The sequence below is a fragment of the Urtica dioica genome, chromosome 8 (genome assembly GCF_054948205.1).
Source record: "Urtica dioica subsp. dioica isolate 48M chromosome 8, U.dioica_male_clone48M_v1_H2, whole genome shotgun sequence".
Taxonomy (NCBI): Eukaryota; Viridiplantae; Streptophyta; class Magnoliopsida; order Rosales; family Urticaceae; genus Urtica; species Urtica dioica.
In genome coordinates, this window is record NC_142763.1 from 8,671,180 (window position 1) to 8,684,850 (window position 13,671).

The 13,671-nt window shown below is 37.6% G+C and overlaps 1 protein-coding gene across 3 annotated transcripts; it reads left to right on the plus strand.

Moving 5' to 3' along the window:
• The first annotated feature begins 7,676 nt into the window (after nucleotides 1–7,676).
• LOC149387858 (protein PEP-RELATED DEVELOPMENT ARRESTED 1, chloroplastic) lies at nucleotides 7,677–13,135 on the plus strand. Of its 3 annotated transcripts, none has more exons than XM_089624732.1 (10): nucleotides 7,677–8,084; nucleotides 8,171–8,326; nucleotides 8,898–8,966; nucleotides 9,083–9,253; nucleotides 9,852–9,995; nucleotides 11,757–11,915; nucleotides 12,024–12,089; nucleotides 12,212–12,271; nucleotides 12,449–12,495; nucleotides 12,761–13,135. In XM_089624732.1, exons 1-9 carry the CDS (start codon nucleotides 7,797–7,799, stop codon nucleotides 12,491–12,493), a joined length of 1,158 nt encoding a protein of 385 aa, XP_089480858.1. In that variant the 5' UTR covers nucleotides 7,677–7,796; the 3' UTR covers nucleotides 12,494–12,495; nucleotides 12,761–13,135. The 3 variants fall into 3 exon arrangements, with proteins under 3 accessions (XP_089480858.1, XP_089480859.1, XP_089480857.1); XM_089624733.1 differs by lacking the exon at nucleotides 12,761–13,135 and adding an exon at nucleotides 12,577–12,675; XM_089624731.1 differs by lacking the exon at nucleotides 12,761–13,135 and having other exon boundaries at nucleotides 12,449–12,711.
• Nucleotides 13,136–13,671: the final 536 nt, after the last annotated feature.

Sequence of the window (13,671 nt, forward strand, 5' to 3'; positions counted from 1 at the left end):
TCTGACTTGTATTTTTTTAAATTAACCCAAATCACAAACCAATATCGCTAATACGTTATTGAATAAGCAAAATCCCTTTTTATATGCTTTCGTAGGAAAATAACATATATTCTTGAAATTTTGATGTAATTGGCAAAATTATCTCATCCATAATCCAGAGAGCTCTTCAAGTTGATAAAAACTTATCTCATGAGATGAACTTTTATATTGAATAAAGATAACGGTGTTATTTGGTGCAGACCTTTCTAATTTATATGAGATTTTGTGTTTTTTAACAAGAGAATTTCAAAAATGTGTTTTACTGATATTTGGTTTGTCTTTAAAACTCAATCACCTTGTTTGGCACAGCATTAATAATACCATTATTCTTTAAATTAATAGATAAAATAATTTTATGTGTTTTTTGAGCAAAAAATCATAAAACATTAAACTCATTTAATGAGTATTTAAATGACAATTTGACCATTTTTTTTTTAATTCTACTAGGTAAGTGAATTAAACTAATTCAAAATATCCACATATATTAGTTATTATGTATTAAATTTTCTCAAATATAATATTGATTATGCAATAAATTATATTAATTAAAAATAAATGTACTAAAATTACATGAGTTTCAAATTAAGTTATATTATTATAATTATATTTTATAATTAATTTTTTATTTATTTTATTGAACAAAATACTATAAATTATCATGATATTAGTAAAAAATAATTATTTGTTTTACATGATACTTGATCATTGAACAAATCATTTAGTGTATTAAAAGAAATAGAACATCGTAAATGTTTATTGTTGTCGGCCTATCGGTGACCGACAGGGGCAAAACCGTCACGCCACGTCTCGGCCGGCGCCCGGCCGGCGAGGGCCCGTCAGGCCGACCCCTGGCCGGACAAGGACCGTCAGGGCACCTCCCGGGCGGCCAGCGTCACGCCCGGCCCAAGTCTCGCCGGTCAACGACCGGCCAAAGTCTCACTCGGCCAATGGTCGGCCCAAGTTTACTCGGCCATATGCCGGCCCAGACCTTTCACTCGGCCAATGGCCGAGTGAACCTTCTCCCGGCCCAGGCGCTTCACCCCGCCGAGGGCCGAGTCAACTTCATCCGGCCCGAGCTTCTCGCTCGGCCATTGGCCGATCAAGTCTCATTCGGCCAATGGCCGACTCAACTTCACTCGGCCATTGGCCGGCCCAACTCTTCAGCCAGCCAATGGCCGATCCAAAGACTCACTCGGCCAAGGGGTTGCCCAAAACACCCATTGGTCGCCTATAAATACAGAGGTCCGTCCTCTCCTAAAGGTAATCCATTTTTGAGTCCTGAAACGCTGCTGAACTCATTCTTCACTCGTTTCGCTCATCTTTGACCTCTCACCATCTAAAACCTCTATTCTCCACCTCAATCCCACTAATGTTAAGCGTCGGAGAGGTAAACAGAGGCACCACATCTGTTTTCCATTCCTAGTTCACGGTTCTCTTATCTTTTTCATGTATACCGGCGAACTCAAGGACCATTGACAGCTAAGGGGAGACTCGAGATATCGAGTCCGACACGCTCAAGCCAAAGCGAGATCACTTGGTCCGGCCTTGGGTCTAACCGCTTGAGGCTTCTAAATCGTTGTCCGAAAACGAGCGACAACATTTATCTATAAATCACATATAATAAATTAAATAAAAAAAAACTTCATATTAGCCAACGTTTGACGATATTTTCAAAATTCTTATTATTATACTATCAAAATGTATTAAGTGATTTTATGAATAATATAATAAAATAAGACATGTCAATTGAATGATTTTGTACATATTTTTTATTATAATAATTTTAATTGATTTCAATCGATCATAGGTAGTATAGCTTATAATCAAAATATTTTGTATTCAACCATTTTGAAAGATTTTACAAAATGCCTATTTACAAAAACTATCTACATAAAATATACGAATATACTATTTCACATGTTGTCTTATGTGAAAATAACAACAAAATAAATTACAATAAACGTCATTAGTAAAAAAATTGCGCTTTTTATTTGACATTGAATCTAATTTATATAAGTTGATTCATACAACATTGTCTAATTTTGAGTATTGCTTTTAATTTGCATTTAAAATGTGTATAGATGACAAAATCATAACGAATAATTGATTTTGACATATACGTGTATGAATTTGGGTAAAATAAAAAACAATTAAGTGAAGTGGGATATTTTGTAATTTGTAAATCTTAAGAGACTTAAACATGGTCATAGACCCATTTTCGAATATAGATAAATATCTTATTTTATCTTTATCGCTGAGCAATCAAACCCACAATGGTGTCGTTTCAACCTGGCTTAATGGCTTAATCGGTCTTCCAATAAGCCGTTATCGACGGCTTAATGGCTTAACGGAAATTTTCCTTCCGTTAAGCCATTAAGCCGTTTCCGTTTCTTATTGGAAGGCATTATTCCGTTAAGCCAATAAGCCGTTTTGATTTCAATTAATATGTAAAATCAAGAGGACTAAAATGTTACGTTTTTTATGAAAAGGGTTAAAATGTAAATCGAGACGTTTTTGTTTTAAGTAAGAAACGCGGACGGAACCACGAAAATTTTATTAATGAACCCTCACTTGTGGCGGAAGAAAACCGTGGTTACAATAAATATCATAAAAAGAAAAATAAAACGAAAGGATTACAAATATTCAAGAAACGGGATTATATCCTCATGTTTTCTAAGTTGACACCAAAATTATCAAATTCATCAACGGAAATAAACGTTTCTTGAGAACGATGTTCGTGTTGACACCAATCTTTGTAAATGGTTAGCGCCTCGACCATTTTAGGTTTCAAGCTATGTCTTCGGTCGTCAATAATGCGACCCGAGCTACTAAATGCCGATTCGGACGAAACCGTTGAAACCGGGATTGAATGTACATCTCGGGCCATCTTGGACAATATTGGAAACATGTTTTCGTGTTGCTTCCACCATGTCATCAAGTTCAGATCCTCTTGGCCCATAGATGCAAATTGTTGAGTGTTGTATAGCACGATCTCGTCGTGCTGTGACGTCTCGGTAGCGGGTTCGGGATGTGGTGACGAACTTGGAGTTGAACTTCCTCCTCGAACAAAGCGAGCTAGATCTCGAAACACTCCTCTACTCGTTGATGGTACGTGTCTCGATGGACTCGGCTCGGGGGCAGTTGGGATTTGGCGTTGATAAGACCTGGAAAATGTGTAAAACTCTTCCACGACCCTAGTATGATCATGTTCTACGTAATCATTTCCAGTCATACGTTTCAAATATTGCAAAAAAGTGAGATAACCTCCGAATTTCATTCGAGGGTCCAAAATGCATGCAAAACCATATAAGCAAGGAATTTTCTCGATTCCCCAATATTTTTCAAATTTCTCCTTCATGGAGTTGATACATGGTCGAAAAAATTCAAAATGGTTCGCTTCATAAAGATGTGCGGTAATTTTTGTAACCGTATGAAGCGTCAAATAAGACGTGGGAGTGTAAACCGCGGACAATGCACATGTTTCATCATAAAAAATGTGTAAAAACTCACAAAAACACTTAGCCACTGCAATGTCTTCGGCGGTAATGTCGTGACCCCCCTGACGTCTCACAAACTCGGTAGCAACATCTACGTATCCGGTGGCTAAGAACGTAGTCAACATTAGCCACGTTGAGTTCCACCTAGTGTTGTTATGTACGTGGAAGGTTCTCTCCTCAAGGCCGTTAAATAAAAAACGTCTCTTTAGGGAGTCTACTCTAGAGTTTGAGCTGTTTATCCAAGATATGGCTTCTCTTATTTTAGTAATAGCTACGTCGAAGTGTGTGAACGCGGCCTTCACTATAAGGTTGATTATATGCGTCGCACATCGTTGGTGTAAAATGGATGCTTGGTTCGGTATCCTAGTTCGTAAAGCTCTAACCATGCGGTTGTTGTTTGCGGCATTGTCTAGGGTGATGAATATGATTCTATCACGTAGGTTCCACTCATCTATAACACTTAAAAAGATATCTAAGATGTTATCTGCGGTGTGACTACATTCTATTCTCTTAAAGGCTATAATACGCTTATTAAGGTTCCACTCCTCATCTATGTTATGGGCTACAACACTCATGTAGTCCATCTTAGCATTACCAGTCCAAATATCGGACGTGAGGGCAACATTAAACCGCCTAAGCATGAACAGGGCTTTCAGTTCTTCTTTGTCTTGTTCAAAAAATTTCATGATATCACTACGTAAAGCTTTTCTAGAAATCTCTATGATGTCAGGCGCCAAATAATGAACAAATCTACCAAATCCTTTACTTTCTACATGTGAAAATGCTTGATCGGTAGAAACTATGTACTTGACAAGTTCTTTCCTATATTCTTGGGGATCGTGTCTACTTACCTGAGTGTGAGACGAGGAAGATCCGGGGAGGACGCACATCCTGTAGTGGTGGTGCAATGCGGACGTCCCTTGGTGCCTACTGTCGGCGTTGATGAGCTTCTCACATTTGTTGCATCGACCCTTCTTTCCCTCGTCGTCGTTTATCTCCGTAAAATATTTCCACATTTCGGAACGAGGTTTTCTCCTCCTCCTTTGTTGTCTAGGTTGAGGAATTTCTTCGGGATGTTCTTCAGGATCTTCTTCGGGATCTTCTTCGGGATGTTCTTCGGGATTTTGTTGTGGTTGTTGTTGAGGGGGTGATTGTGACTCTCGATGAAATCTACGAATTCCTTCTCGATATGCCTCGTAAGCGTCTTCGTAAACGGGAGATCGTGGTGGTTGTTGTGGTGATGTGGTGGTTGGTGTGACATATGAGGATGTTGTTGTGGTGGTTGTTGTGACATATGAGGATGTTGTTGTGGGACAAAAGGAAATATCGGTGCAAATTGGTCTAATTGGGTCATCTCTTCTTGAGTGAAATTGTAGCTCGGGGGTTGATATGAAAATCTTGGATCGAGAACGGGGGCTTGGATTAAATCGGTGTCTTCGAAATTTGGAATTTGAGAAAGGGCTAACCAATTTTGCGGATAGTTTCGAGAGAGCGGGTTTGGTTGTTGAACTTCTTGATTTTGAGCCTCTTCTTCATGTGTAGATGGTGATGGTGTGAGCGTGCGACTTGAGCTTCGACGAGATCTTCGGTGAGACGATGACTCGCCAGACATTTTGGTACATAAATTATATTTTAGAAACTATAATATATTAAACTATATAGAAAATTTAATTTAGAAACTATATTATATAAATTATATAGAGCTTGATGAGATTGTAGAGAGAATTGTAGAGAGAATTTGTTGGATGATGTTGTGAGAAATTGGATTGAAATGAGTTATATTTATAGAGAAAATGATGAAAGTGTAAAAAAATTAAAAAATTCGTGTATAAACAGTAAAAAAAGGCTATTTTTTTGTGACCATTGATGCAAAAACGGTAAGAAAATCAACGGCCGAGATTCAACCTGGCTTCAACGGTCAAATCCACCTCAGCCTCGCACGGATTCCGCGGAAGCCGACTTTCCGCGTAAACGGCTCCGCGGAAGCCGCCATTCCGTCTGCGCGGAAGCCGATAAGCCGCATTCTGTCTGACGCGCGGAAGGACGGACGGTCGCCACGTAGCCGTTTCCAACAAGCCAGGTTGAGTGTCGTTGATACTGGGTCCCAAGCTTAGTCGTGTTTATAAGTTTGCGCCAAATTATGAACGACCCATGAACTTTGAAGTATTAGATGAAATTTTGGAGGTCAAAGGTACCACAGACAAAAACTTGGTGTGGAGTACGGACAAAATTTTGGAGGTATAATCGACAAAAGCGAGACTCGACTCTAAACAACTTAATGCGAGTGTTAATACTCAACATGCCTCTCGGTTTCGGATACCGTTTCTCACGGGTTGATCTTGCTTAATTAACATAAGCTCTAGTAATTTGTTTTCTTTTTATAATTTAAAAAATCCCCATTTTTGGTTTTCATTTTTTGTATTTTTTTTAAAGGATTTGTAGTTTTTTTTAAGAGATTTGTTAATAACTAGCCTATAGTTAGAGGGGATATTAAAATAGTAGCCAATCTATTAGTTTATTTAGCTAAATAGCCAATATTACACGTAATACCAAAAATACCCTTTTCTCAACCCAAACCCTAACCAGCCTCTGATCCTCAATATCAGCCTCCTCAGATCACAGCACCGGACGGAGGCGGAGGCGGCGGAGGAGGAGGAAAATGACCAGAGCCGCTACCGGAGGCCTCGCCGTGCCTCTCTCGGAGAACGGCGGCGATCTTGGCGCGAGCCTCGGAGATCGCGTCCCTCCTCTCCCGGAGCCCCTCCAGCGGGAAGTTCCACCAGTCGAGAACCTCGTCGTCGTCGCCGCCGTTCAGAGTTTATAGATGACTCGAAGAAATTGGATCGTGTTACCATGTATCAAAAACCCTAATCACCTAATTTGTCTCGTATATGTTCAAGTCCAGGGACATCAAATAATCCCAAATATATATAAATATATACATATCAATGATAATCAGTTGTTGTTCTGAAATTAAAATAAAAGAGGTCGATTTATAAATAAATAAAATATTTATAAAAAAGAAGAAGCGAACTGGCATACAGCAGTTCGCGATGATGAACATTGTGGGTTTCTCCCCACGAAGGAGATTTTTTTTTTATTTTTCTTTTAAATGAATTCGAATTCCAGCATAAATCCACCAAAGTATTTCTTAAAAAATAAGAAAAAAAAAGTAAAAGAATTTGCTTCTTACCATGCGTTCGTCGAGTCTGGTTGAAGAGATCAGCGAATTCACAAACACAGCTTCCGAATGTGTCTCTCCAAAGAAGACATAGCCTAATTGATATGTATATATTTATTCAATGGTTAATATGATTTAGTGTCGGATTTACTATCTTCGATTGTTCATGGAAATAATTAGTGAATCGTATTTACTGTTAGATTAACTAGTCCTCATATTTGATATTTTTCCTGTTAGATTAACTAGAAAATGTTATGGTTAATCGTATTTACTATTGTTATTGTTACGGTAAATAAGATTTACTGTTGTTCTTGTTACGATAAATAAGATTTACAATTGTTCTTGTTAAGATAAATAAGATTTACTGTTATATTTACCATAGAAACGAATGATTTACTCAATGGTTAATATGATTTACTGTCGGATTTTTAGTACTCGATTGTTCACGGAAATAATTAGTAAATCGTATTTACTGTTAGATTAACTAGTCCTCATCTCTAATAATTTTCCTGTCAGATCAACTACAAAATGTTACGGTAAATAAAATTTACTTTTATTCTTGTTACGGTAAATAAGATTTACTGTTGTTCTTATTACGGTAAATAAAATTTATTATTTTCTTGTTACGCTAATAAGATTTACTATTGTTCTTGTTACGGTAAATAAGATTTACTATTATTCTTGTTACGACAAATAAGATTTAATGTAGTTTTTGTTATTGTTAATTAGATTTACTATTTTTTTTTTGTTATGGATGATATTATTTACTATGATAGTTAATAATATTAACCTAAGGGTATAATTGAAATATTGGAATGTTGTCATGATAAATTGGCTATTTACCTAAATATATTAATAGTTTGGCTATAATTTTAAAGTAGAAGTGTCATTTTGGCTACTTCTTTAGCCGACCCTTTTTTTAAAGGGATTATATATATATTTGTATATATAAAAATACCAATAATATGAATATAGCTGATAACATTTGAAGTTGAGCACACGGTGATTTCCCCCACTGAACTTCCCTCTTCGAAACCCATCGCCTTCTCTGCCAAACACAGCAAAAAAAAAAAAAAAAAATGTCACACAACACAACCCTCCTCTTCTCGGCGAATTCACTCCCTCTCCCACACTCTCTCACCGTCGGAGGGCGTGCTCGTCTTCTCTCTCCGCCGCAGTGGCTGCCTCTCCGCCGCCGGCCGGAGAATCAGAAGAAGAGTCGGTTCGCCGTTGCGAGCTACGAGGTCGGCGGCGGATATCCGGAAGCGAACGGAGAGACGCCGGAGAGCTTGGACACATCCCAGTACGAGGCCATCCTAAAAGGCGGAGAGCAAGTCACTTCGGTTCTCGAACAAATCATCAATCTCGTACGTATATGTATGTACACTAGAAATTGCACGAACGCATCGCTGAGGTATAGTTGTAATTTTGATTGTTGGAATGTGTGTGTTAGTTGGAGGATATGGACATGAACGAGACGTCGGAATCGGTGGCGGTGGAATTGGCGGCGCAGGGAGTGATAGGGAAGAGGGTCGACGAGATGGAGGGAGGTTTCATCATGGCTCTCGACTACATGATCAAAACCGCCGACGATGACCAAGACCACAAGGTTTTTCCATTTCCATTTCCATTTCATTCCCATTCTAGTCTCTTTAGTTTTTGTTTTCATGTTCAATTTGGGTAAGATGATGATTTATTATTATAATTATTATTATTATTGTTTCTGGCATTTGGGACAATCTTCAAGCTATTGATTTGCAGCGCTGTAATCATGTTATAGAAATTATAAACTTTTTGAAGCATAAAACATGTTAGCCAACTCAAAAGAATGTTAATTTTAGTGTTTTAACTTAAAGACCAAAATGCCATATGCATAATAGCTCATGGAGTACTGGAGGCAGAAAGCCTTTTTTTTTTTTTTTTTTTTTTTTTGGCACTAGTATTTTGAGGAATATTAGGTTGATACAAGTTAATTCAATATTAGATGGATTGTTTGTTCTTATAAGATGATTTGGTAACGTGCTCTCGGGCACTCACTTTGGTTCACAGCCTCTCGGATTACACTAATTTTATTATGACTAAGAAATGAACTCAAATTTTCTCATAATAAAACACATTGACTCTAAAAGATTGTAACATAAATAAATACTAAATCGCCTTCTCGGCTCTTTTTTGATCAGCGCAAGATGCTTCTGGAGGTGGTCAAGGACACAGTGTTGTCGCATCTCACGAAAAAGTGTCCACCGCACGTACGGACCGTGACTTCGAACTCGAATTGCGTTTCTCTGCGAATTTTCCTTGGATTGAATCAAAGATCGATTACTAATTATTTAAGTCGTGGATACTTTCTGGTCTGTTTTAACAGGTTCAAGTTATAGGTCTTCTTTGTAGGACTCCTAGTAAAGATAGCAGGCACGAATTGCTTCGTAGAGTGGCGGCCGGTGGCGGTGAGTTCAAAAACAATAACGGGACGAAAGTTCATCTTCCGGGAGCGAATTTGAATGAGATCGCAAATCAAGCCGATGACTTGCTTGAGGTTGGTTACCTCGTGATCAGTATTTTTTAAGAGTTTGTTTAAAATTTTGCATCCTCTGTATCATGTTTTTGAAAGTTTAGCTTAAGTAATTTTTTGTTCATTATCTTTAATCTATTTTTAGAATGGCTAAATCTTAACTGAAAATTTTCTGTTAATCTAAAGCTGCTTCTTTAATCGTGCCTAAGTGTGAAGCTAAACAGATTTGGTCGTTTAGTGATTTGGATTTGTCATTTGATTCTCTTTGGTTGGAGAAATGGCCAATCTTATGTTCATTGATTGATCCGGATAAGCAAACATCTCTAGTCGCATAGTTAAATAACAATAGCACCAAACTTAGCTCGCATGGAATAAAATGCAACGATATTGATTATCAATTGCCTCTTAAAGCTTTGCTGTGCACTTCTATTTTTCTTGGATTTCTTGTTTGCCATAGTTCATTGTTTATCACAAAAGCATTGTTAAGTTTAATTGCATACCTTCAAAATTTCATTTTCTTCCTTGGTTCAGCAGCGTTTCCTTTTTTTCATAGATTCACGAATATGACCTTTTTTTACTGACATTGTTTCCTTGTTTTTCCTTTTCATCAAAACTTTCAAAGACAATGGAGACACGGCCGGTTGTTCCAGATCGAAAATTACTGGCCAGACTTGTTTTAATTAGAGAGGAGGCTCGTAACATGATGGGCGGGGGAATATTAGACGAGAGAAATGATCGCGGTTTAAATACTCTTCCTGAAGCAGAGGTACCTTTTTTTTAAAAAAAAAAATAAAAAAAAATAAGAAACAGAAATTATAACAAAAGAAAAGAATATTAGGGAAATCTTTGGATAATAATAAAAAAAATCATCTAAGATTGGATAAAGAGCGAGAGAATTGAAATCTTGAGTTAAACCATGTTCTCTGGCCTTGAACTCCTTCCCGAGTACATAGAGTTGCATGTCCACGGGTCTTGCCAAAACCTAACAACCGATCCAATCTTGAACCACTTATTGAACTCACCTTCACGAATTTACGAGAGAGATTTCCAAGGGCTTTGTTACCTGCTTCTGAGTGGGATCCGTGGTCCCAAACATTGTCGTCGAGACCGTTAACTAGGTTTAAGATTTGAGTAATTAGGGCTGCAATCTTGGGTCTATTTAAGAAAACCCTTAACAAATTAGAAACGCAGCCAAGAAATCAATCACAAATAGTTTAGTCTCTCTCAAAAGGGGGGAGGTTAAATTTTGTGACATCGTGATTCCGGGTCATAACAAAATTCCTAGACTCTGAACGACAAGCCCAATTATCTTCAAAACCCTCCTAATGGAAGTCCCACATTATCCTTTCGATGATCACTGCAGCTTCCTACAGCATTCCGAGACCGACATGAAGTAGTAGATGGAATAGATGAGTTGACGGATTTAATGAGGACTAATTTTTCGACCTTCAGAGAGGAACTCTGTTTTCGACCCATCGAGGCGCTTTGAGATCTTGGCGACCACAGGTTCCCAATAGTCTTTCTTCCTTGGGCTTCCACCAACCCAAATCCCATAGGTGTGGCCATAAATGATGAGCCAGTTCATCTTATCTACCTCCTCGTCATCCAAGTTGATAGTAAGGAATGTGATTTTCTCGATCTTGCGGATGATACCCGAAGCCTTGCAAAACTGGTTGACGATGGGTTGGTGGATAACAGAGAACCTTGATAACTCCTCTTTTTCTTTCTGCGGATAATGAGTAGCCCACCAGAGGGAAATATGAACCCCTTGTCAGAGTTCCTCTAGAGCATCTGATTCCTAGGCAAGAACAAAAAAAGAGATAGATTTGAGGCAGCCTCGAGTCCATAAACGCCATCGGGTTCGAAATCGAAACCTTACGGTAATCTCTCACAATCTCATTATCAACAATGATCAAGTTCAAGACCTCCCTCCTATTTAAGAAATCACCTTAGGCAAAACCAACAATATCCTCTGTTACTTCGCTCAATCTAAGGACAAGGGTTCTAGGGATTACTTTGTACAAACTCGAGACTGGACTAATCGGTCTATAATCAACCACCTTTCTCGATTAGATTTTCCTTTGAGATCGACAGAATTCAGGTTTATTTGAGATGTTGGTGATACCGATATACCAAATATCCGAAAAGAATTTTTTTTTTTTTTTTATATTTTTTTTTTATGAGATTGCTTTTGATCATCTTCCAAGAGTTCTGAAAGAAAGCCAAAGTCAAAGCATCGGCTCCCAGAGATTTGCCCGACTGTTAACAGCAACTCTGAATTCCTCTTCCAAAACTGGGCCAACAAAGCCTCTTCTTTTGACATGAGAATGGAACACAAGTCAATCTCCTCCCAATTCTCAAGAGACACAGGTTCAGCAGTGTAAAGCTTATAAATAAAGATTTAGCTAAGAAAGAAGTAAATGGTGTAAGGTTTAGCCTTTTGGGAGAGTTCTTTGTATCAGAATACCTTAACAAACTAGATCTCATTTTACCCAATAATCGCGAATAAAAGTTCTTGCTCACGCAGGTGAACTTTTTAACAAAACTGGTCGCGTTAAAACCAGGGACAGCTGTCCAGGAGATGATAAAAAATGTGATGCAAGGAAAAGACGAAGGTGCCAAGAGCTCGGGCTCAGACGGAGATCCCAAAACTAAAGTAAAACGAGCTGGTGGAATCACGGGAAGGGTACGTCTTGGGCAATCAATCATGTCTTCGAATATTCTTAAATATTTCACAATCAGAACAATAACATAATTGGCTCTGCGTACTAAAAACGAAATTTTTTATGACCAGGAAAGTGTTACTGGGCGTGAGCCACTACCGGTTCGTCCTGGCATGTTTCTCGAGACTGTGTCCAAGGTAAAATTTGATTTCTTGATTTCACTTTGTTTTTATCCACTCACATCGATAATTAAAAGTTAATCAACTATTTTAATATTGTGTTCAACTACGGCTAACTCTAGTTGCTCCAAACTATCCAGGTCTTAGGTGGCATTTACGCCGGAAATGTGCCGGGAATCACTGCACAACACCTTGAATGGGTAACATTTCCGCCTCCTTGGGAAATTTTTAATTTTTTTTATTTATACTGTACAACTTTTTTCCGCCAAGACTCGGGTTTTAGAGCATCTGCTTCCTCAACGTTATATTTATTCAGCTATTTATTGTGTAACCAGAATGATAATGTCATTTTGCCTTTTTTTTTTTTGGGTGTACAGGTACATCAGAAAACTCTTCATATCCTCGAGGAAATTGCATTCTAGAGGTACTATTTCTGCTTTTACACGAATCTTGATTACACTATAAATGCCTGTATAAATGTGTAGTTGGAACTTCAATTTTGTAGGTTTTTAGTCTTGTCAATTTCTTCATTCAAAAAGGCAACAACTTTTCAGATTAATTAAGACCTTTAAAATGAATGAGCTGATATATATATATATATATATAGCGTTTACACACACATATATGTGTGTGTGTGTGTGGGCGTGTGTATTTGTGAATCAAGATTCATTTTGATACGATGATCATAGGGACGAATCGCCCGTGATCACACTCAAGTTGAGAATCAGATGAGGAAACATGATGAAGATGCAGAGCAGTCTCAAATCTCAATTAACAAAATACCTAACCACATGTGAAAAATGGACCCACTACTTGAGGCAAATTGCTTTCTATTATTATTTTTATTTTTGCTAATTCGTAGTCTAAAGCAAAGCAAGTGGACCTTTGTAATGATTTCACAAGGCTTACAAAGCCGAAGCAAGCAAAGCAAATTAAGCACAGCAAGGACGTGATATACACACATTCCACAATAATATACACAGCCTTGTAACACACATGCCTATAACCTTTTTGAAAAAGGCAAAAATCATGAAAATGTATATCGCCTTCCATTCTCACCGACCCGGATTTGGTTCCAAGCTCTCTCTCTCTCTCTCTCTCTCTCAATCGGCCTACCATAAAAACATATGCTTGCACCTCATAGCCATCTTTATCTTTTTTTTTTTTTTTGGGTCCATAGGAGGCATATATTTTTTTCTTTCCCTTTCCACGAAAGAGGAAAAGAAGATGACCCCAGAGCCATCTTTTGAAGAAGAAATTTTTTTTTTTAGTAGTGGTTCACAACCATAAGAAGATATGGGAATATGATGACCCACATGTCTACGATCACATTGGCGTTTAAATAATAATAATAATAATAATAATAATAATAATAATATTGATTTAATCGTGTTATTTGTAAGTTGTTGTGTGACCAAAGAGTACCCATTGTTTTATAGCTAATATGTGCAAGTGTATTATAGGTAAACAGAATACTTAATATAATTGTGGATTGTCATATTTTTATGGTGGCATGGGTGGTGATATGTAGTTAATTTCTATAAATAATATCGATTTTCAAGTGTGGGGTTTTTTTTGTCTTTAATTCTTTTCAGTATGA

Coding starts and splice junctions, on each gene's coding strand:
- LOC149387858 (XM_089624732.1), top strand. CDS start 7,797: ATGTCACACAACACAACCCTCCTCTTCTCGGCGAATTCACTCCCTCTC. Junction 8,085..8,170: donor TCGAACAAATCATCAATCTC/GTACGTATATGT, acceptor TGTGTGTGTTAG/TTGGAGGATATGGACATGAA. Junction 9,996..11,756: donor ATACTCTTCCTGAAGCAGAG/GTACCTTTTTTT, acceptor TTGCTCACGCAG/GTGAACTTTTTAACAAAACT.